The sequence below is a fragment of the Labrus mixtus genome, chromosome 7 (assembly GCF_963584025.1).
Source record: "Labrus mixtus chromosome 7, fLabMix1.1, whole genome shotgun sequence".
Classification (NCBI taxonomy): Eukaryota; Metazoa; Chordata; class Actinopteri; order Labriformes; family Labridae; genus Labrus; species Labrus mixtus.
This window is the reverse complement of record NC_083618.1, coordinates 17,353,142-17,377,847: the sequence shown is the minus strand read 5'-3', so window position 1 is coordinate 17,377,847 and position 24,706 is coordinate 17,353,142. Positions and strand designations below refer to the sequence as shown.

The 24,706-nt window shown below is 39.2% G+C and overlaps 1 protein-coding gene across 2 annotated transcripts; it reads right to left on the bottom strand.

The window, feature by feature from the left end:
• Positions 1-43: 43 nt before the first annotated feature.
• On the bottom strand, positions 44-24,706 carry cers5 (ceramide synthase 5). Of its 2 annotated transcripts, XR_009673876.1 has the most exons (11): positions 24,436-24,706; positions 11,562-11,667; positions 10,397-10,527; positions 10,039-10,096; positions 9,861-9,911; positions 8,269-8,361; positions 6,296-6,428; positions 5,643-5,745; positions 4,469-4,625; positions 3,829-3,977; positions 989-1,126 (listed from the first exon to the last, which is right to left on the bottom strand). XR_009673876.1 is itself a non-coding variant. In XM_061043337.1 (10 exons), the coding sequence occupies exons 1-10, from the start codon at positions 24,606-24,608 to the stop codon at positions 962-964; spliced, it is 1,170 nt and encodes a 389-aa protein (XP_060899320.1). In that variant the 5' UTR covers positions 24,609-24,701; the 3' UTR covers positions 44-961. The 2 variants fall into 2 exon arrangements, 1 of the variants encoding a protein (XP_060899320.1); XM_061043337.1 differs by lacking the exon at positions 3,829-3,977 and having other exon boundaries at positions 44-1,126; positions 24,436-24,701.

Genomic DNA, 24,706 nt, shown 5'->3' with positions numbered 1-24,706 from the left:
GTATATTTTAGTGTTTATAAACACAACCACAACAAGACAGACATGTTTTTACAACAGAATATATTTGGAAATATATTTTTTAAGGCACTCAAGTGAGAGCACGATACCAGACATGTGGTAAAGTTCTTATACCTGGATTCCTCTATAGGCAGTGACGTCAAACAATTTCATAAACATTTGGTCTCAAAAGTCGTCGTAAAAAACATTAAAACAGAAATAAACAAATCACAAACGATGCATTTCAAAGGGTAACTCCAGGATAAATCTCACAGGGCAGAAAACTGCCGTTTCGAGAGAACTGCACTTTACACACAGTAGGTGCCCTTCTTTAAAGCGCTGATAAAAACCAAAGCTATAGCAACATCTTTGTTTATGTTCCATACCTGCTGTGAAATGTAACACACTTCAAAGTTTTGACTTTAAAAGAAGCAGTTTTCAGCCCCCTCACGGTCCAGTGTGATCAACCCTTAACACAAAAATAACCAAGTTCATCTGACCAATAAAACTGGGACAGAACATTGACACCAACAAACATCTGGCAGCAAATAAATCCCATAACTTGAAAAATAAGGCAATGCAAATCACTCACTTCAACTGATTTCCATATGTCTGTGTTCTCTGTGTTCCACATCGTTACAGGGCTCCTTAAAGCAGATATCAGCGTCTCTTTATCCACCTGTGTGTGTGTGTGTGTGTGTGTGTGTGTGTGTGTGTGTGTGTGTGTGTGTGTGTGTGTGTGTGTGTGTGTGTGTGTGTGTGTGTGTGTGTGTGTGTGTGTGTGTGTGTGTGTGTGTGTGTGTGTGTGTGTGTGTGTGTGTGTGTGTGTGTGTGTGTGTGTGTGTGTGTGTGTGTGTGTGTGTGTGTGTGTGTGTGTGTGTGTGTGTGTGTGTGTGTGTGTGTGTCATAAGACATGAACACACGAGGGACGGACTGCAGGGAGCTCCCAGCGTCAGGCTTTGTGTCACCAGCTGTTGTGGTTCTGCACCCAGGCTTTGGAAGCAGCACAGTGGCCGTTAGTGCCGTTCTCTCCTTTGTTAGGGTGAGGAGAAGCTTTAAGGCTGTCTGAGGGCGTGGCGGCCTCTTCCTCTGAGCTGCTCTCGATGTCACTGCGGACATCGTTGCACACCTGGGTGGCAGATGGAAGCGTAAACGTCAATACACAATGAACAAAGGCAGAGGTATGACACAAATAGAATACATTTTACGGACCCTTTACAGTGTTGTAAATGAACAACCTACTTGAAGTTCAGTTCATCTTTTTGCTGCAGGATGTTGTGATGTCTGTGAATTTCTGTACTAATCATTTAAAATAAGTGTTATTTTTAAATGTAACTTAGAATAATTATGAGATATCCTAACAATTCAAAAGTGTTTTATTTTTGTTTTGTTATTTAGACCATCAGTTTATATACTATCACTAATAGAGATCTGTTCATCATCAAGAGAAAAGGACTTTTAATAATAGACACCTTAAAAAAAAAATATATACCATACATATGAAGACAGGAGTCATGGGGGAGGTAATAAAGCTTAAACTCATTTATGTAAAGCAAAGTAATCAAACCATGAAGGAGCACATACTGTAGTTTGAATTTGTATCATTGAAGTGTAATGGACAACAAACACAGTGCATGATTCTCTATTTCAAAGTCAGATAGGAGACATGAAGCGTTAACAATCCATTCCTACATTTTCACCTTTCTACAAAACTATTTTATTTTTTTATGGTACACCAGGGTTTGAATTTGTAAAAAATTAAATTCCTTAAATCTGTTATTGTCAAAAAGAGGGGAGAATTTCACATGCTGCAGAGATTCAATAATAACAAGAGTTGACTTGAGTCTTAGATACGAAGACGTTTTAAACATTACAGTTCACATAGAGCACATTCATTTTTAGAAACTCAGCTGGTCTGTGATCACTTTAATACCAAAGTGATGACAGAGAAAGATTTCATTAGTGTCCAGAGCTACATGCTCCCTTACTGCCCTTCAGGGAACAGAAAATGTTTCTACTAGAGATTTAAGAGGAGATAAAAAATGTGAAAAACTAGTCAAGCTGAGTTTGTGTACTATTTATGGCCTCAACCTATGTTTAAGTTCAGGGGTTCCCAAAGTGGAGGTCGAGGCATATGTAACGGGTCGCAAGAAGAGTGTTGTAGGTGAGAAGATGATTTCCCATGGAGGGTTTCTCGTCTTATTCTCATACGTTTTCAGACTAAAATCGTTGCTTCTTTTTGTGCAATATTATAAATTACTCGAGAAAAAGAATCACTCTTAAATCTGAACTAGGGCTCCCCTCTTTAGGAAACCAGCAGAGTTGACTGTAATTCCCTGTAATTATTATTACAGGGAAACAATAGGTAACAGCATGGATACTCTCAAGTTTGTCTGACAGTAAAAGAGAACTTTGATACAGAGACAGAGCTCATCCGATAACAGGGTAAACTGTGTCTGTTCGATTTTTAGACTATCGGCTCTGGTGCTGAAAAGTAAGATGAACAAGTTTACAACTTGAAGTGGTATCTGTTCAGCTTGACAGACAGTTTGGCTTCATATTGAAGGATTAGGAGCAAACCGGGGTTGGTAACCACTGGTTGAGTCTAATGACAGGAGTAGCTGCAGTGCAGATTGAGCCTCTTCTGCTCTGTTTCAGAAACCTTTGACACGTTTCTTTAAGAACTCCTGTAAATCTCTATTGTTCATCACAACCACAGGGTGGTGGTGCGGTGCAATTTCATCACACTACCTAATGAGAAACAGCTGGACATACCTGTCATTCATGACACTATAACAAAACTAGTCAAAAAACCCACGCACATCACTCAATTACGGTAGGTGCTGAGTCGACAAAAGTAATCGTTATGATGCAAAAAAAGACTCATATACTTAATTATTTGTGATGAAAAAACATGGCCATTGGAAAAGACAGTAAACATCTCAACATGTAGATCACATTGGTCGTTGAGCATATTGTTTAACCTTTGATTTCAATCGATTTGCCGCTCTGCGAATTGTCAAAGTGGGTGGTTTTTGTTGTGAAGTTGCACTCAGTGGCGATTCTGGAGTATGTTGGGGCTTTAGGCATATATCAATTGGGGGCCCCTCCAACCAGCGTTCATCTACTTTATGTCTGCCAATGTCCCGGCACTTACCGTACTCCTCTTTCAGCTACAACTCATGCGACGCTTAGCCGGGCAATGAGACAGAGGTCTGTCAGATGGGGCCCCCTTAGGGAGGTTTACTGTCGTTGCCAAACTTGCACATTTTGAGCCACTGCTTTGGTTTAACTTTTTCAGCCGTCAGGGGCCCCCTACTGTTCTGGGGCCCCAAGCAGTTGCCTGCCTTGCTTGTTGACAAAAAGCGCCTCTAGCTGCACTGCATACAGGAGTTGCATCTGAAATTGCTTTGTAGGTTATCCACATTTTGATGAACTCCAGGTTCCTGAAGCAAGACAATGTTGCTTAGAAGCTCCGTCTAATTTGCCCTATTTTGATGTCCACGCCCACAGGTTGGACTTCATGTTGTGTTAATAACACCTGAACCTGTTTTTGAACGTTGTGTTCCTTAAATGCACATAACAAATCAATAATTATATATTTGGGAGCCATATTGTTGCGAGTCTTTGTTTGCATTATTACTATAACACAACTACCCATCATTTACAACTCTGCCCTCACTGCTGTTTCTGTGAGTGAATCTGTGAGTGTTTACATTCTGCAGCGGTCGCCCAATTTAACCCACTAACTCCACTGAAGCCTCATGGGAAATTAAATGAAATTGATAGAACTGGTGGGAATAAGAAGAGTAACTACAACAGAAAACTTACAGCAACAAGAGAGAAGGTGAAAGGTCTCAGATGGACAAAGTAAACGGAGAGAAGCAAAATAGCAGAGGAGGAGGGGCTCACTGGACAAAGACATAGAGAAAGGCAGGATCTCCCTCTCTCATTCCAGAGGGAGAGGAAACAAACAGCCTCTGCAGAGAGAAAAGACAGATTCAGGGACAGCTGGGGGAAAAAAAAGTGTAGAGGCAGCCAATTCATTCCCAAAACTAGCTATGTTGTGATGTTCATTTCTATGAACATTTGGAGTATAGACAGATGCCTGACTGGGACTAAGATTTATTTGGTGCCCTTTATATCCTCTCCACTACTTACCTTAGTGTTGTTAAAACCACATTTAATCATAAACAATTTGACAAGCCTTTGTTAGTCACCGCAAATGTTTGTAGTACATGTTATTCAGATGAATTGTCTCAGGTCTATCAGGTTCATCTTTGCTTACACAGCAAAGGACGGTTTTAAACAGTGTGAAATAAAGCTTCAATCTAGGTCACTTCAAACTGATTTTAAGATTCTTCATTTCACGTGTGCAGATTTCTGTCCTTTCGTACATTTCTTTCTTTAAATTTAAATACCAAAGATGCTTGTTAGACTTGTATAAAACTACATTTCTGTAGTGACCCACCTTGCCCCGCATAATGGCTTTGATAGCTATCCGGGCTATGAGGTAGGCCCAGATGATGTGCAACAATTGGAGCACGAGCAGTAAGACGTTGAAGACCCACCAGGAAGGGTACGGCCCCACTATGGCCCAGCTCTCAAACATAGTGGAGTTCAGGACCCTGAAAAACCAGGGACACAAAGAAGTGTGTGAAGGCACATCATTTACTTCATGGTCTCGTTCACTCTGACTGACACACATGAGAAATAACGTATCCCATGGAGAGGAAACAGTAGTCAGGCTGCACTTTCATCATATTATTAATCAGCACTCCTCTAATGAGACCTATTAAAGAAAGACAGGACTGTAATTCCCATCTGGATGCCAATGGCAACAAAGCAGGGGAGTTACATGGACGGACTGTACTGTCAGGTAAGTGTTGGTGAGGTCATGGCTTCCTTTAAATCCAGGTGAGTGACAGCAGGTAGCCAACAGACCCTCCTCCCCCAGCAGAGGTTTGGATTTCAGTCCAGATAGCTGCAAGGGCAACACTAGCTTTATCACTCATCCCCACCAAGACACTGAATATGGCTGCTCAGGTTACTTTCACCAATGATCAGGTTCCCTATTGTCTGCTTCTCTGGAGGTTGAGCTTCAACATACAGGTCTCTGTTGAGGATGAGTCACTTTCCAGACAGCTCCCTTAGCCCGAAACACTAGCACAGGTATCTGCTATATAAGAAGTGTCGGTCACTGTAGGGTAGGGGTGCTGGAAATAGCCTCTTATGGCTGTCAAAATGGTGGTTGTTTCATCTCAAGATGTTTTTCTATACTACGGAGTGCTTGGGTTTTACAGAGTCTAGTTTGTGTGCTGCTGACCAGAGTTACAAATTACAGCTACAGGGTCTGGGCTGAAATTGTAGTAGAGGAGATAAAAGCTCAGCAGGAATCTAATGTTTTTTGTGCAAAAAAGCCTAAAACAACAGCTTACACAGTGTTGTGCTCACAACTTCTTACCACACCTCCGCATTAGACGTTAAAGCTAGCATAAACATGTCCAGAAATATGTTCCATATTGCCAGCTTAAAAACGTGTGAAATCATAAATACATTTGCAATGGAATCCAGCACATTACTAAACAATGAACTATTATTCCTGAATCGCTTTAATATTCACTCTGAGGTCTATTAGAACTCACCATATTGGATATATAACAAGTCGTGTGATGAAGAATATCACACTAAACAAAATGAACAGGGAGTCACACAAACGCTGGTACTTGGCATAGTTGGCCAGCTTGGCTGCCTGTAGGACAAAAAAAACAAAACAGGTGTAAGAGGTCATTATAACCTTTGTGTGTAGAGCATTTTTCTTCCCCCCCAAGCAACCAGTGAGTCTAACCGTGGAGCTGATTATGTATTTTTTCTGCCAAGAGGAAGGAGCTGATAACACTAAACAACAACAACACAGTGTATCTTTATTGTCCAGGCTAATGATGAATAACCGCAGTATAAAGGTTAAGGTTTAAGTCACATGACCATTGTATCAACAACAGTAGTAGGATCCTATGTCTTCTATAGGTTTCTTCTTTTGTTTAGTATCAGTAGCAAAAAAAGGTAATTAAATAAACATTCCCTTTTCATGAGTATGAAGTATAAGAAGCAGGTGGAGATAAATGAGTGTATGTCAAAACAGCAAAAATGCTAACATCAATCAAAAGTAGATTTTTAGGTTTGAAATGTGATTATAAATTATAAATAGTGCAGTTCAGTTTGTGTTACCTGGTTGCTAAAAAAAAAAAAGGAAAAGATTAATTTAGATAATCAAAGAGCATGTGAGCACAGTCACCACTGGCCTCTAGCAGGAAGTCAGAGGCATCGTGGACACACATCACCAGGCTTCCTACTCGCGCCATGTTGTTAACATAGGAAAAGCTGATGAGACAGACAGTAGCCAAGTGATGGATGAACATGATGAGGAAGTCCTGAAATCAAAAACAGAAAGAGGGTGTGTAAGATGACAAGGTCACATGCAGTAGCGTTATTACAGTGTCACACCTCTTTGTTTTGCAATCCAGGGCATTTGTGTAACAAACATAATGCAATTGAGGATTAAAAGCTGACACATAGGGGGCATCCTAGTGAACTTGTGGTCTAGACGGATACATTTAACCGCAAGGCGTGACATAAGCCTCTTTCTTACCCAATGTTGCCATGCTTAAATTTCAAATGCCCGAAAACAATAATGTAAAAAAACATAACAACATGGATAAAACATTCCATCTGTGTCAAAAGATATAATTTACAGTACATAGCCCACGGACACATTATCAAAACAGGAAAATTGAGCTGTCATCAAGAACTGAAAGTGAATGGCTCTAACCACCATGATAAGTAGAATGAAGTAAACATCAAAGACTATTAATAGATTCAAATCAAAGATCATTTAAAAAAAGAGAAAAAGAGTCCATACAGCAGTTCTGACACACACACACACACACACACACACACACACACATACTGTATATATACACAGTAGATGTATATATTGTAAGCCACTTCTGCAGACTTTCACACATTTGATTAAATCATTTAACAATGATTAGATATCTCTTCAGTATGATTGATGTTTGTTCAGTTTTATTCTTGTAAATGTTATTTGGTGGAAATAAATGGCAGACTATAGATGAGGCCATAAATCAGTTTTCAAAAGAAGCTTCGGCATATTCACAAATGAAAGGCAATACTTTTAGTTTAGTCATTTTTGTGTACAGGAATAACTTCTACAGCCCATATGATAGGTTTGTCTGGTCTTTTAAAAAGCTCTATTGAAAAGCCTGATGTGCAGTCAGTGTGAGAGGGAAGGTCAAATGTTGCTCGAATGTTCAGAACTGACTTTTCCAGAAGAGGAAGCAGGTGAGGGAGATTACATCAAACTTTAATCCGACTCAGAGCTCACCACGATCTTAAATAGAGGGAGCAGATTTAGGTGAAATATTAACATGAGGAAAATCATAGGACAAAAACTTGGCCGGAGACTTCAGATGGAAGCTTAAGATAAGAGACATTTGTATCTGACAGATCAGTCATCTGGTCTGACAGCAGCATACTGCGGGGGTGGATAGATAGATATGTAGACTGAGGGAGGCATGAAACGAGAAAAAGGTAGAAATGGCGGTGACCTGACTACATCAACCTTTAGTATCTTACCACAAAGACTGAATTTATGAAACCAGCAACGTGCAACAAACATCTTTACAGATCTTCCCAAAAATGTTCTTATTTACTCCATACCTTTATGATGCACACATGAATGCACATGCATATAAAGGCCTTAGGGCGATGAACACACATGCAGTGCAACAATCCATTTCATATATATTATACAGGATGCCACTTAAAGGTAGCCTATAATGTAGAAGTGTAGTAAAAGCTCTGACCTACTTTCCCAGAGTCATTCCAATCATTTGCTGAATTAAACATTAAAAGCTAAGTGTCTGCGTCTGGAACTAACTCCAGCTCTAACAGGCGGGTCCTCTGGAATTTCTGTCATTCTAATTGAGTTAGGCCCACTCCATCCTGCATTCACATGACACCGTGTGCCCTCATGCTGAAAATCGAAAGCATTCACAGACTGAGCAGCACCAGGCCCCGGTCCAGCCCTCCAAAAAGACATGAACATGTGACTTGAAATAAAAACCCACATGGGCACACATTCCTACCAACATACTCTCTGCCAAATGAGGAACAATAGGAGTATTTAAAGGGAGTGGCAGCTCTTGTGGTTTTACCTAACAGAAACAGATCTACTGCAGTTCTGCTTACCTTCCTTTTAATGTCTGTGAACTGGGAGAACATGAGTGACCAGTAGAAAGCCAGCTCTGTCACATAGTAGTGGTAAAGACCTGGAGTCATGACCTGCAGAGACAGACAGGATCAGAACGTTTCAGGGAGGCAGTCAGAATAAGTGTCTAATTCATTTTTAAAAACACAATCTGCTGAATTTCATACACTACTAAGAGTGAGAGATTGACAAGTGTACAACTCATCCTCACATACATCCTTACCCAATGAGTTGCCCTGATGTCAAAGTTACTAAAGCAGCGAGGTGTAAGAAGCCTCAATGTGAAACTGCAGCTTGAGTCAGTTAACAGCGATCCTGTCTTATATGGACACTAAAATGTAGATAGAAGATATTAAATGTTAATACTAATTAGGGCCTGAGCATCGACCTCGGAGTGAGGACCCTATTGTATCTGTAGGAGCTTTTAGTCATGGTTTTCTTTTGCACAAATTAATCACTTATTTGGGGGCCTTAACGTGCACGAAAACTCACACATTTTTGCAACCGGATCGGGAGTGCAAGAAATTTACGTATTTTAGTGTTTCTGTACAAGTGCAAGGCAAAATGGCTCAACGGCACCCCCTTTTGATTTTTACAAAATGTTTTTTTGACTACCTACATGAACATTTCGCTACATGTTAAGCATCCCAATAACTACAAAAAGGTGATTGGAAGTCATCATGTAATGTCAACAGGAAGTCCGCTATGATTTTTTCAATGTCAAAAAAGCACCATTTTCAGTGTTTACAGGGTACCTACTTGAATACACCTGCTCGAGACCGTTTATCTGATCAATTCAAATTTGGTATCAAATGAAAGTAGACAAGTTGAAGATTCATAGTTGTGCGAATCACAAGGTTTCACCATAGGGCGTGGCCAGGGCGTGATGTCAAAATTTGTCGTCTCGCCAAAAAAAGGAAATGCTTATAACTAATATTCAGTGAGCAATCATCACCAAAAAAATTCATGCATGATACGGTACCCATCCTGAACACATCTATGACTGAATTTTTTTTAATTAGTCACCTGTTGACATAGGAAGTCACTAATTCTGAGCACTATTTCATTTGCATTAGCCATTGCCACGCGGTTGCTCATATCTCCCTCAAAATCGCTTTTGGCCATCCCAAGACTGCTTTAGAGTGTCATCTAAAGCCGCAACTTCCCATAAAATAAGTCAAATGCAGACTGCTTCGTATAGCTGCATAACAATGTGCTGAAAACAACATGAGTACGAGTACATCTTCATGATGTGAACACTTGTATGACTGCTTTTTATGACACATTTGTATTCATATAAGAACAGTAAAAGGGCAGTGAAGTAAATAAATGCCAACAATGCTTAAGCTGTTTGCTCAAGTGTCAGGAAGGAGAGGAAAAAAGTCAACACAAGCTACTTTTCTGCTTTCCATGATTAACTGTGCACCAGTTTATTACAGGGCAAAGTCTTGTAATTCAATACAACAGCCCATGTTTATTTTCTGTTTGTTCAGCTAGCCACGTAATATATGAAGCTGTAGTTGTATTGGAGTGCGCTACGGATTATATAGATAGAGATTTAAAACCGTCATACCTGATAGGGATAACCGTACCAGCAATGCCGTGTATCCCACATCCAGGGGCACTAAAAAAAAACAAATAGCATTAGTTCTCCAAGCTATTCATAATGTTTTCATTTGTAGAAATATTTCCAGCCAATCAAATAGTTGCATTGGTGGTTCTTTCATTGATAACAACAAATGTTTGCCCACCTGCCAAAGAAAGTGGAGCCCGTAGGTAAATATGCACAAATAAAATGTAAACCTCCACCTAGATAAAGAGAAGAAATGTGTGAAAGACAAAAACACACACATAGTCCAATATGCACATCTACTTGCACATACTCCAAAAACCAGCAGAGCCTCACCACAGAAACACACACACACACACACACACACACACACACACACACACACACACACACACACACACACACACACACACACACACACACACACACACACACACACACACACACACAATGTCACACCACACCTGCACAGAAAAAAACAACCATTGAGTGCTCAGTGCTCAGAGGAGTAAAGATGAACACAATAGGCATTAACCTACATGCTTTCGCAGAACTTAGTGTGTGTGCTTGGTTTATCTTGGTTCCTGCGGTGTCTGAACCAACGCTGGACCTTTCGCACCTCCCAGTCCAGCTGTTTGGAGAGGCCACTGAGGTGGCGAGAGTCTGGATTCTGTGCACACAGAAAGAGAGAGAGGAAACAGGAAACAAGTCAGTTAGGATCAAAGAGCCAGACTAGAATGAAAGAAAAGCTACGCCACTACATCTACAGTATCAGTATAAGCATTAGCATTTTGCAATTCTGCCGATGATCCCCTATTTTGGCTTTAATCTCAGAGAGAAGCAAAAGATCACAGACTCAACGAGAGCATTTGAAGTCAGCAAATCCTAAACTGGTCAGGGTGAAGGTTGCAATAAAAGTTTCAGTGAAAAGTGCAAGCTACCCTTACTGAAGTTAGACGTCTCTGCCAAAGTTACATTCAGGGCAGAAATGTTTTGTCACACTTTGGCTGGGCAAATCTCAGTTCCTTTAATCCACCAAACAAATCAATGTAAGATTGTTCCTGTTCTTTGTGCCAGTAAAATTAAATGGATCTACTATGAATCTTTTGATTAATTAAGGGCATTGTTTAATTGCCTTAACGCTACGTGTTTGACTCATTTGTTCTCTGAAGATTTCAAGAAAATAAGGCATGAAATTGTGAATTCAGAATCTGGAAAAAGTTTTCACTGAACTCTTTTATTTACTGACAGACATGAGATCAGATAGACTAGTGTAGTGTAGATGCTGTATTTTCTGGAACCGTCTTTAATGATGACATATCACTCCTATCTGAAATCCTACGAGGAAGTGTAAAGACTAAAACACACACACACACACACACACACGCACGCACGCACGCACGCACGCACGCACGCACACACACACACACACACACACACACACACACACACACACACACACACACACACACACACACACACAGCCTAACATCCTTCACTATTCATCTCTCACCAAATCCAAATTTAGTCAACATGGTGTTATAATCCATAGGCAACTTTAACTTAACCATTACATGACTTCTGTACATCCTCCATTTATTATTTAGTTGACGGACAGAGTGAATAATGTGGTATATTATCATCCATTACTGAAACAAATGCTTCTCTAATAGAAGCAGGAATATGTCAAGAATGAGACCAAACCTGTGTGATGGATGTAAACACTTTCTCCAGCACTGCATTGGGCTGAGCTCTCCGCCCAACACCAGGATGGATATGTAGACTGCGGGCACAGCTACTTGCAATAAATCTGTATCAGAGGTAAAATACAAAAACAAAGGAGACATGAAGGGTCACAGGACATTTTTAAAACTTACATAACAGTTTTGAAAGGAACAAAAACGACAGGACTGGTTTGGCCGAGATTTTACATACCATTCAATCAATGATCGGAGTAAGAGGGTTTCTTTGTACATGCAGAACCGTCAAACTGTCAAATACCTGATATTTGAACATCATTTAAAGTCAAGGCTCTTTTTTATATCAAGTGGAATGCAATTCTCAGCAGCAGTAATATAAAATGAGTTGCATGAATATGATTTCCAGATGGGAGCCCAGAGACACGGGTAAACAAATCAGGAATGAGAGCTACAGCATGAAGAAGGTCTGCTGAAGGTTTAAAGATAAACTGTGCAGCTTAAGACTGCTGGTAGAACTAACAAGCTGATATTCTGTAGGAAGGTCTTTTTTATGTGTATGTTTGCTTAAGTACGCATATCTTATACACATGCATGCAGAATGCACAATATACCATTCTGCTAATTGTGCCAAGTTATTGCAATGAATTACAAATGCATTGAATTTACCAAAATATGCAGAGATGTACCAGGAAAGGCAGACCTGAAAAAACCTGCTTGCTAGTTAAAAGTAATCAATAACATTGCAGGCTTCAACAAGCGTGAGATGAGGCAGGAAATGCATTCATGATTTTCCATAAACCGTTTTAACACATGCAAAAATCTCCTGGTAACTTCCCCAGGGTGAGCTGCATGTGTGAAAACAGCTGCATTTATTTCAACCAGCGGCCTAATTATTTATCCACGTGAAGTCTCTGTCGCTGAGAAGATATGTGAACACTGCAGTGATGTCATATATCTAAAGCCTAAAGGTGCTATGTTCGTGCACGTAATGAATCTGCTTTATTATGTTGGCTGCCAGCCAGTGTGTTATTGAATAAGTGTTAGTTGATACTGTGAATAGGTCCAATTACATGTAGCGTTGATATAAAGACAAAACAGTGTAATTTTAGAGTTGGACTTTGTCACTTTGTCCGCACTCTTAGATTTTCACAACATCAGGAGTCTTGCCTCTTCCTCCACTTCACACCTTGAGAGACATTTTTGAAAAAGCAACTCATGAAGATTTCAGTCTGTTCTGAAATTTTCTAATAATTTTCAGGAGTGTATGTGTGAAGACAGATAGGACTTTTTCTGAAGGGCCCCTTTAAAGTCTCTTTAAGAATGTCTGGCCAAAGAGAACCAAATTAGTATTTTTGTAGATATTCCTAATGATAAGTGTTTGTCTTATCTTGAAATTATCTTAAAATGGGTAATGACTCATCCTGCACTCAGGGATTATACTGATTTTGCATCTTATGAAAGACGTTCTTGACTTTTTATGTCCCATCCCATGACGCACAGGACAAATCTCTTTCAAGACACATAGATATGCAAAATCTAAGTGTTTTCTAAACTGTTAAAAGTATACTATGCACAACATTAGCCACTATGATGCTAGTACCAACACAACCACTACAACTACCACAGACCAGTTCTCTACTGTAGTATCCTCCCACCTATCAGCTGTTTGGAGGGAGAATAATACTGTTTGTCCCTCTCCTATCTCTGTCCCTTTCCTGCTGTGGCTGGGTTAGGGGTTATACTTAGGGGTTAAAGTAGACTGGTACTTTCTGGTTCAGTGGCAGTCACGCTCGCACTTTCAGCCAGAAAACACATCAGCTACCGTTATGTCATCTTAAACAACAGTTTGTCTCTTTATTCATTGCTTCTAAGTCGTTCCGAATTGCTTCTGAACTGTGTATGCTGTGTTTTGATCTGTGTTGTTTGATGGAGTCTAGCTGCTTTTCATTACTGCTACTGTAGCCTGTCAAATTTGCCTAACATGCCTATCCAGATAAACCCGATGAAATTAAATGCTGTTCTTGAACCGTTTGGACTACAAGCACAAAAAGGATTCTTTTGAAAGCTTAAATTCTGCAGTTTCAGAATATATTGAAATTCCTCAAAAAGTCATCAAAACGTGTGTACGACTGTTGAAATAAAGCAGGCCTTCGTCACAGATTGCAATCTGTTTACCATTAGATACGCTAAGCAGCATCTTCCGTGCAATTGTAAATGACAATAATTGCTTCATAAAATTTTATTATTACAGAAAATGCAGTGTGAAATTGGGGAAAGCGGTGGAAAATTTGAAGCAATCGTTAGATCTTTATGGCTGTAATGTGTTTGGATTAAGTCTTTCCCTGGATTTGGATTGTGGGGAGCCTTGCTGATGCAGCAGGACTGTTTTTAGCAGAAAAGTTTTGGTGTTTCATGATATTCTGTTTTATTCCAACAAGACAGACGGCAGCTCAGACAAGCTGTTTGTGAGGTGACAAAGAGGGATTGCACTGTAATACATTTCCAAGGTATGCTACTGTGCATTGGTGTTTCTTTACTTCATAAACACAGCGCATGCCAAAGGGCACGTTTGATTTATTGGTCCGGGACATTTGATGTCAGATGTTTCTAATTTATTTCTACTCGATACAGGAATTAAAATATTGAAACATTTCTTCTTTAGTATGTGACTGTGTGTATCCGAGTAGAGGTGATCAATATGAAGAAAGGAAGGTTGTGGTAGTAGTATTAGCAAGCATTTAAAACTACTCTCACCCCTGGTTATACTCCAGGGGAGAAAATATAAACAAGGAGTGCGGTTAATGTGTCCTCAGCTAATGATGAAATGAATGAACGAATGAAATAAAACAAAGATTTGCTGAAGGGGAGCTTCCCAAATCCCCAGTGATTCTGGGATATCTGCTTTACTCTTGGAACACTATGACCTTGAATGCACCCTGCCTGTAGGTCTGTTCTGCATTATGAAAACACTGTCACGTTCAGCTGGAAAAGAAGCTCTTAGCTTAACATAAATGTTTTTCTGAAAAAGGTGGAGAGAGCTGTGTCACAGGTAAGACAAATGGTTTATTATGTCAAACATGACTTCTGCCTTAAATTCACTACTGTAAATAACTATCACAAATATCTCTTCTTGGCTACTATGTGCGCTTTAAAAAAAAACACTTTTCATGTCCAAACATCAAGAAATCCTTTTTTGTGAGGAAGGCATTGCTCCAACATATCAGGTTGAATTTCAGATGGAACCTGTGAGTCAGGTTCAGCCAGGTTGAGGTTCACACACTTTGAGTTTGGGCCAGATTTTGTGTCTGTCGTTTGTCTGCAAGAACGGGTCTTTGTGTGTGGTAATACACTGAAAACCATTTCGTCCAAATATTGATTTGCACTATGAAAAAGCCTGACAGGACAATTAAAAATGAATCAGAAAAAATAACATTTTACTTATATTTTGTTTTGTGTTATTAAGAATATGCATGTTGTGTTGAGGCTTAAAATCTCACAGCTAAAGTGCTACCAAAATACATAAATGTAACCCATACCATCTATTTTAAAATAAGGAAATGAGAACTTTCCCTTCACACTGTTTTGTTTAGCAGGATAGTAAGGGGCTACATCAATCATTGACAGTGTTGTTGTTACAAAAATGTAAACAGAAACTGTTGGAGAAAAACATTCCTGTAGTTGTAATCTGTGAGATCTATAAATGTGAACGTGTCCCTCTAAAATAAAGAATAAAGACAAATACAAATACTTCCTTTTGTCAGGGGAAATGTGGAGCTACTGCACTGAAACTGACTTCATAACTCAGACACAGTGGTATACCACAGTGGCTTTGTAAACAGCTCCCTCTTTCAAGTCCTCGAGGTCAACCCAAGGTATTTTAAGTCAAGTACATTTAAAACAACCAAAGTTGACCAAGGTGCTGTACAAGTTAAAACACAATATCAAAAGACCAATATGTATAAAAACAGCAATAAATAACACAATAAAAAAAATCCCATAAATAGGAGACAAATAAAAAATGTCAAAATGTCAAGCTCAACTAGTATTAAAAGCCAAATTGTCCAACAGAAAGAGTTGTGTCTTAAGCAAGTTACTTGATTGAGCAGTTCTGATATTAACAGGAAGGCGGCCTGCTTGTAGAAAAAATACTCGCAAATGCAAAGTAAAGGAAGACTAACATCAAAAACTGGAAAATAAATATCAATGTTATTCTGTAAATCTACAAAACTCCAACAAACTTCTCACTGACACACAAATTGACCCTAAAGATGACACGTGAATAGTAGTTTGTGTGATGAACTCTTGACCTTTCAGCTGGAAATTCCTTTCAGTGTTAACGCAGACTCCAAGCTATTTTCATGTCTCTGAGGAAAGTGTAGACAAATGAGTCAGTAAGTGGTGCAGATAACCGCCCACCCACAGTCTGAAATGTCACAGTGTTACAAGATCATGTGACCTGATCATGCAGCTCTCAGAATGTCAGCTGTCTGGGTTACAACTATAAATATAAATATATATAAAAATATAAAAACAGCAGAGCTCCAGCTGACAGCTTAAATAGAAGAACATACAAATATAAAGTCTATTAGAAAATATAGAATATATAATAGAATATAAAAAAGGTTAAACACATATCAATATACAAGCAGGCAATAAAGGCCATGGACCAGAAACCCATGAGACAGCATCACTGTGACATTTTAAGAAAACAATTTTATACATTGTAGCAACCTAAAACTAGTTTTTAAATGTCTAAATAATCATTTTCCACCACTGTTTTCTGAATAAGCCATTAGGCATCAGAGCTCTCATCAGTGCGATCAAAAGCCATCATCAGTGGTGATTTTCCTGTCACACTGTAACAAAGACTACGACTGTACTAAGACCTTATTTTGTCTGATTTATCTGCAGAGGGGGCAAAACTTTGGAATTCTTCATCTACCATCTTAAAATTAGAGACCTTTAGTAAAACTTTTAACGGAGGACTAGCTGAAATAAAAAACCCTCCACGCCCTTGCCCCTCTCCGACTGCCTTCACCTGTACACCCCATCCCGGTACCTCTGCTCTTCATACATTGGTCTGCTTTCCATCCCCCACACCAGACTCCGTTCCTATAGAGACCTTCAGCGTCACAGCTGACACCCTCTGGAGCACCCGCCCTTCAGACATTTGCAACACCCCCATCTTTGGACACATTTAAAAAGCTCCTCAAACACCATCTGTTCACCCCAGCCAACAGTCTGTCATAACTCCGCCCCTCCATCAGACCCCCACCCTTTGATAATTGTCTCACTCTTTTTTTGCTCTTTCTTGTATTCTTCTTATCTTATTCTTATGTTACTCCACCATGTAAAGCCTCACTGGGTCCCTTGAAAGGCGCTATATAAATGTATTATTATATTCCTATAGCCATTTAAGCAAATATATTTTTAAAAATTCAACCCCTCGCTCTTCAGTATTTTTTGTTTTTATTTGTGGGTTGATTTATTAGGCTATACAAAGAGCTAAATGTAAACCCATTTTTTTGCCATTACAGGTTGCTTGCCTGCTGTCTTGCCAGCCATATGCAAAGTGAAAACATTTAAGGTCAAAATGTTGTCCTTTAACCCTGTCTACATTAAATAAAGTCTGTGAGCTTTAATTCAAAGTATGGGATTACTGATTTTTCTTCAATGGATATAAAAAAAGTGCCTTAACAATAAACATGCAATATATTTCCATATGATCAGACGGAACTAGAAAATACCAAAGATAGTCGATGCAAGAAATGTGAAGTGACACTTTACCTCTAAGTGCTCACCTTTTGGTGTTCAGGAAACTGTTTTATAAAGAGAGAATATTATTATGATGCAGAACCACTACTGAAGAAGAGCAACAAATTGGCTGCACTTAAAACTACCAATCTAACCCAGACAAGGAAGCTTTGCCTACTCATTCAAATAGTGCCACGCCCAGTGCCCATATAAGCTCAACAGCCTGATAGCATCAGGTGAACCAGCGTTGAGCCAAAGTGAAATTCTCTATATGATGAAACCAACATTGTGTAACTGTTGATAAGGAGAATGTTCCAGGTAGTAGGAATCTGACACCTGCCACAAAAAAGCCAGAGACTGTATGTTTCTTTAGGAGGAAGGCCAAGAAAGAAAACTTTATCTGATTGAAAAGCAGTGCTCCTGTTTTTGTCTCTACGTATGATCCAGCTCTTAAGCTCCAAGTTCTTTGTTCTCCTTATCCTGAAGTGATGTTTAATTCAGAGTGATGAAAAGTATGTGGATCAAAGAGCCAGCTCTCATACCAGACAGAAAAAAGACTTTTTTTCAAAAACAAGGCCTTTAAACCTTTTTTTCTAAACCTTTAAGTCACCTTTGGAGAAGAGTTTTAGCTTTGCATGATAAATAACTCTTGTGACAGTGAGAGTGAACAGGCCCAAAAACGGTGTTGTGCTTATCACTGCAATTGAAACAAATCAAAGACGGCACGTTCTGCAGAGCAGTTAGACTGGATAGATCACTTTCATGTTGCAAAATGTTATCAAAAGTTACTCAAGGCAATCTGCATGTCTTTGTTTAAGTGCAGTATAAGCATTAAACATGTTTAATGAGTAGAGCAAACATGCAGTGATAGCTGTCTATAGTTTTATCAGCTACGAGCTCAAGGGCGGCAACGTTTTAAATGTGACACAGCTCGAGAGTCTGATTCATTCTGAGTTGACTTTACAAAACTGCCTAACTATTCAACAACCTCTCTCTAATATACTGTCCCCCCCTTCACATGTGTTGCTGACTTTGTCTAGGTTCTGCTGCAGGTACAGGTCTTTAAAATGCATGACACACAGGAGGATGAGTTGACAGTTAACTAGTCTGTGCAAGCCTGAGCCTGCAAAGCTAATTGGCAGACAGCAGCATGAGAGGGGGAAAAAGCAGGAGACACCAGCTAATCTATTTCTGTAAAACGTCAAAACATCCCTGTTCCCCCTCAGAACCTGACCACTCCAACATACACAGAGCCTGTAACCAAGGGACAGGATCCGTGTGGACACTTGTTGCTCTGATGGCTGTGAACAGAAGAGCAGCGACCTACATACAACCTTGACACTGTGAAAGCTTGACCCTATTCACAGCACAGAGCTTTATGTAATTGTGGCCTTTCTTTCACTCGCAAGGATATAGCATGTTTTGAAACAGAAGTCCCAGTTCCTGGAGAAACTTTGGGTAGAGACAATGCCAGATTATGTGTAAAATAAACAGATCTCTGAACAGGGAAATAGACTAGAAAGTTGGATTGAAATGTAAACATTAATTTATGATTTAAAAGTTTTTATTCTACTTAGATATTCACAAAATACTGAGGGGAAATAAAATCATTAGTACAAAATAAACAACAAAGCTAATAGAGCTGTGTCTGTTTCTGGAGGCTGTGTAGGCGTGGCACATCAGGTTTTGATTTAGTTTTGACAACCTGAAAAGCTCCAGCTTTATATGTTTGAGTCACTTCACTTAAATGTAGCCCATTAATCTGAGTATAATTGATTTCATTCATTTGTCCCTAATTGGCAAGTAAGAATCTGCTCTCCAATCCATTAGTCCTGAGTTAATACATGTAGAATCTATTGGCAATAACATGGCTTTGGGCATCAGAAGGTTTCTGGTTTCTGTTTCGTAGTCTGAGTATTATGAGCCACTAGCATTTCAGCAAGCTTTATTTCATGCTGGCAAATGATCTGTGTGGAGAGCAAAAGAGGAGTAAGCCTGAATTCTATCAGCAGTCATCTAACAACAATTTTAGATATCAAACTCTGATAACAGTCCTCTGCATCCAGGTGCAGCTAATCCACTCTTAGACATCACCTCTACACTCCAACAACACCATTGTTTCTAAAAGTCGTTAGTCTGACTGACTTCATCATTTACAGCTGGCTACCTTAGAGGCTGCTAAAAGTTGTCTGTCACAGAGACTATTTGTCGTCAGACTATAATTATGGATGCCCTAGCCAAGACACACAATTACTCTTTAAGCATAATAGTGAACAAACACACCCATTGTAGGTATTGATGTCCCTATGTGTGTTTATCAAAACACGGATGCAATGCTAAATGATGGCTCCTTCTGTTGTGTTACAAACATAATCTCACTTGACTTCTTCTATCAAAAGTAGATAACTTCATTCAAAACTCATACACTGAACCCTACTTTAATCATCCACAGATAACACTAACAGTGGGTTCAATAGCCAAATACCTGCAAGATTATTAAAATACCCTGACTATGCCCACTTCAATCCAAATATCAGGGAAAGTTACAAACACAATAGATTAGGATTTTTTAGATGTTTATATAAAAACCCGTTAATTGCATATTTAGATATGCTATGTACAGTTTTGTTTTTCAGTGGCTTTATTACATCAAATCCACTTTTTGTTTAGCATCTAGTTCTGACACAGTTAATACCTGGTTGTTTCATGAGGAAACAGTCAAAATCAGCCACAACAGATTTCAAGGCAATTCTGGTTTCTCCTAATCTCATACGCATACACAACACCAGTAGGCAACACATGACACAGCTTAGGAGAGCCCAGCCTTGCACACTCTTCACAGCCTGACTGCTCTCTGTAACAAAGTCACTGCCAAGTTAACCGGGAAGCCATGATTGTGATCAAACAAGAAGAAACTGGTCTGGGAGAGGAGGGGCCGGCTGTGAGAGCCATCACACCAGTCAGAAAAGAGGAAGTTGCATGTAGAAGAGAAATCCTGCAGATACTGTACATACTTTGATTATTACATGCCAGACCACAGCAGTGGCTGGTTAAATGTACCATTTAAATGAAATAAATATAAATCAAAAAATATAAATGTGTTACTGCCATGCCACCACCATACCTGTAAGTTATTATAGTCTTCCTAACAGCACTACATTATCTCTTCTTTACAGCATCTTAGCTCATATTATGGTGAACAAATAACAGTAAGAAGGAACATTTTTTACACAAACTATATGTAGAGAGCATAACTACAGCTAGAAGAGGCCACATTTTCTACATACAAATGTACACTGCTAATTGTATAATATAAGAGTTGAAAAGGCAGTCAAACAGAAGTACTGCCAGAAGGTCAAATGTCAAATGGTTATGTTTGAACATAACCACTGAAATAGCTTCAGCAATATTTTTTATAAACAGGGTAAATTGTTGTAGTATGAAAAGTCAACTACAACAACTAATATATTTATGTACCCTGGAATTACACTTCAAAACCCTCACACCAAAACATGTGGAAAAAAAACCTGCCTGGCCTTGACCTTAAAGGGCCAAGCAGACTCTGGTCACACACACACACTTAATACAGACAAACGATACCAGCCCTTGTGTCATGTGCCACCCTTTGCTAAAGAAGTACGAGCCCCGGGATAATGTGAGTGACAGAAGCGTGTTAAGTGTTTACTAGAAGAAAGAATATTTTTTATTTAAAAACTAGGGTACATAAATATATAAACAAAATTCAAAATATATAAACCTCCCAGCCTCACTTTGTATATTTTTTAAGTTTTATTTTGGGGCTTTTTATGCCTTGATTAGAGAGTCATAATTGAACCCCTGTACATGATGCGTGCAAACTGACCACTATGCCAACGTCGCTCCTGACTGTGTCTGGTCTAACGTTTTTATTATTGCTCACTTTCAAACATAAAATCCTGAAAACCCCAAAAATTAATCAGTCAGTTAATATGACAAAATCATTTTAAAAAGTATCGTCAAGCCAGGGTCCTAAAAGAAGGTTCACAAATTATTAAAATGATCAACATAAAAAGCTGCGGATTGAGATCTATAAACAGATCACAAAAGTGTGAATGAGTGATTTGACTATGCCTTGACTGCCTTCTTTTATTACAGCCACTGGCTCATGTGTTTGCAAGTATTTTGAGCCAATCTGCCAGGCAGGCCACAATAATGGACAGAACGTTACATTTAAAATAATTATAAGTATGCTTTTTAAAAGGAGCGTTTCTATTGTTAAGTAAGGATACTATTTGAAGAAACTATGGGGTCTAGTATTTCCTCTATCTCTACAACTCTTTTAAAGGGAAGTATAAAGAGAAAGAACGAGATAAGTACGTGTGTTTAGGACCTGCTGAGAGAGGAGTAGGACCTCAAGCTGTGGATGAGGGTTTTTTCCTGATAAATAAATGAATGAGGCAGCGGGCCGGTTAGAGTGTCAGACAGTGACAGAGCAAACACTCTCTGATAACATCGCTGTGAAGAAGTCTCTCCCAGAGGACAGCCTCACACTAGAGAGGGACAGACAGTCAACTCTGGCACCTGAGAAAAGCGGCCTCAATGCTTATCAAACGCCTCGACTAGACATCACCAGTATCTGATCGCTCTTTATTTACAGTTACTTGATCTTGTCTTAATCAAACAGACAAAGGGTGATGCTGTGCTTGGGGCTATTGTCAAGTCTAGAAACCATGCCAGAGTGATGACAAGCCATCTCCTGCTTCCAGTCCAATTCAGATTTGATGGAATATTGATGAAAACTATTATCAATATGTACTTCTCGTAATGAAAAGAGGACAACCTTTTTATCTGTGTTCATCATGCATAATAATACACCTATCCATTGTTGTCAGCAAGATAGATCTCACACATGAACACAACTTTCAGAATTTTTGATTTATAAATGCAATTGTCAGAGGTAAAAAGGCTAAAACAGTCACAAGATTTCAACATCAACTCCACTAAGTTTTCCAATAGTCCGAGTTAGATGTGATGACATCTTGCTAGCAATCGCAACACTTGTAATAACTTCATTATTCGAAGTGGGGTATCTACTGACATTTGATCTTTCAATAAGCAAAACTTCTAAATATTTAGATCTTGTTTGAACCACAGACTTTAAATCAGGCATCTCATCAGAGCTAGATTTAGAGAAGAGTGGTATTGGACTAAATATTGCAGCAGTCAATGTGAACCTTGATCAAATGACTTTTTATAGCCGTGTCATTGGGTAACAATCTAAACATCAATATGTGGCAACAGTTGTCTTATGACCATACGTTACTTCTTTACACTTAAGCAACAGCAACCTTAGCATAGACTGAAAGATTGACACTGACACTGTTTTCTGACAACTTTCCATCATCTCACATTCACTGTTTTGGCCTTTTTTGTTGTAAACCTTAATTAGTTTTATTTGATCTCATATTCATATTGAGATCTATTCTGGGCACTAATGGCCTAGTGGTTAGTTTGCGTGCCTCATGTACAAAGGCTGTATAGTTCTCGAAGCGGGCGGCACGATAAAGGCATAAAAGTCCAAAAATGAATCTTTAAAGAAAGATAAGAAATATTGAGATAACTATATCACACCCCCACCAAATGTCCCCCTCAACCTGACCTGGCTTTGACACTATGCCCCAAAACATTTAACCAAGCATTAGATTTTCATTAGGTTTATAAATATGGCTTTTTATTCTTTGATTGCCTTGATAATTAGAATCAACAGCCATGTTATAGTATTACACAATGCAACTCTCCTCTTCTTTTATACTGAAGCTGCAGTAAATAGGATGCCCAGCCACTATAACACATACATGTGAAATCTATCGGATTGATGAGAGGCCATACCCTAAAAGAATCAATTTGTCTAAGTTAAAGATAATACTAAAACCAAATAAAAACAAAATACAAGTTCAGCCAATGAGTCACAGAGATTATCCTGTTGCCACTACCTCACATCAAACGTGATTCTTCCAAAAACATGAACATCATATTTTCTTTCTTTCACACACACACACACATTTTTAAGGGAGGTGTTTTGAAATACGTTAGAATAATCTGGATTCACTTCTATTCTTGTTCTCCTCAAGGTTTCCGACAGTCAGAAGGAGTTTTTCCCTTTTCCATTCATCGGTAGATACATTTGATGCCTCTGTAAATACTATGATAGTATGGTCTAGACCTGCTCTTAATGTAAAGTATAATGAGATTACTTAATTGTTCTGATTTATGAATGAAAAAATATGGATAAAGTACTACCAGATACAGACCAGACAAAGCTACATACACTTGACCTGATATTGATTAATGTGTAACTCCACTCTTTCCTTTCTTATCAGCACAACAGTAGTCGCTCGAACCAAGCTTATCATTATTTGAGGAAGAGGGTCAAGTCTGATAACTGCAAAAACATCTGAACAATGCAACAACAGTCAATTTCAATAACAGGAACCTTTACTATAGTTTGGAAAAGTAAATGCCCTTCAGGACATCTCAGCCTGGTTGTGTCCGTAGTCCTGCAGATGGAGGTCATCCAAGTGTGCGTTGCTGAATGCCATGTGATCCCATTATTGCCTCCTTAACTTTTGAAGCCTGAATCAATGCACAGCTTCACTTAGCACAAGATTGAACTTGACCACAGTATGTGACAAGCAGATGTGTCAGTGTCACTGTGCCAGCAGGTATAGGGCTTAAGACACAATAATAAGCGGATTGGTCGGTGATTAGTTCGCCAAACAAGTCTGAAGTTATCCAATATAATCAATAGAAAGGGTTTTTTTCTGAGACCGCTTAATTGATGTAGGCTTAGTTGTAACGGTGTTTAGTGCACTTAGTTTGCAGCACTTAATTTGAAGGTAAATTCAGACCACTCCTTGCATTTAAGTAGAGGAGCAACCAGTAAAGTACAACTTAAACTATTATTTAAAAGGTAGAATAGGTGACAATGGGGAAATATTGGTGCTTAACAAATAAATAATCTTGGTTGTCCATGTGTAAAAACACAAAGCCAGCAAACCCATCAATCCATTTTGTGTTGTTCAGATAAAGCTCCCGTTACACCTATTCTCAGGGAATTTCCTCAAACTCACAAGGAAATTACGTACCTTTCGAAAAATATCCGGACGACAAAAATTCCCAAAGCCAGCGGTAAGGCAGTCAGCAAGTGTCCAGCTTTGGGGTACTCCACCCCGGGAGCTGGGTCCGCCAGATCCGCCCAGGTTACGTTGTGTGGCAACCAGAACCTCTCGTTCCAGAACCAGGCTGAAAGAGCAGCCATGTTTCACGGTGTTCCTTGTCCCCGGGCGGATAGACGAAATTACTTTCTTGTCCAAAAGAAAAGAAGAAAGAAACTTGCAGAGCACCTTTCTTGCCCCC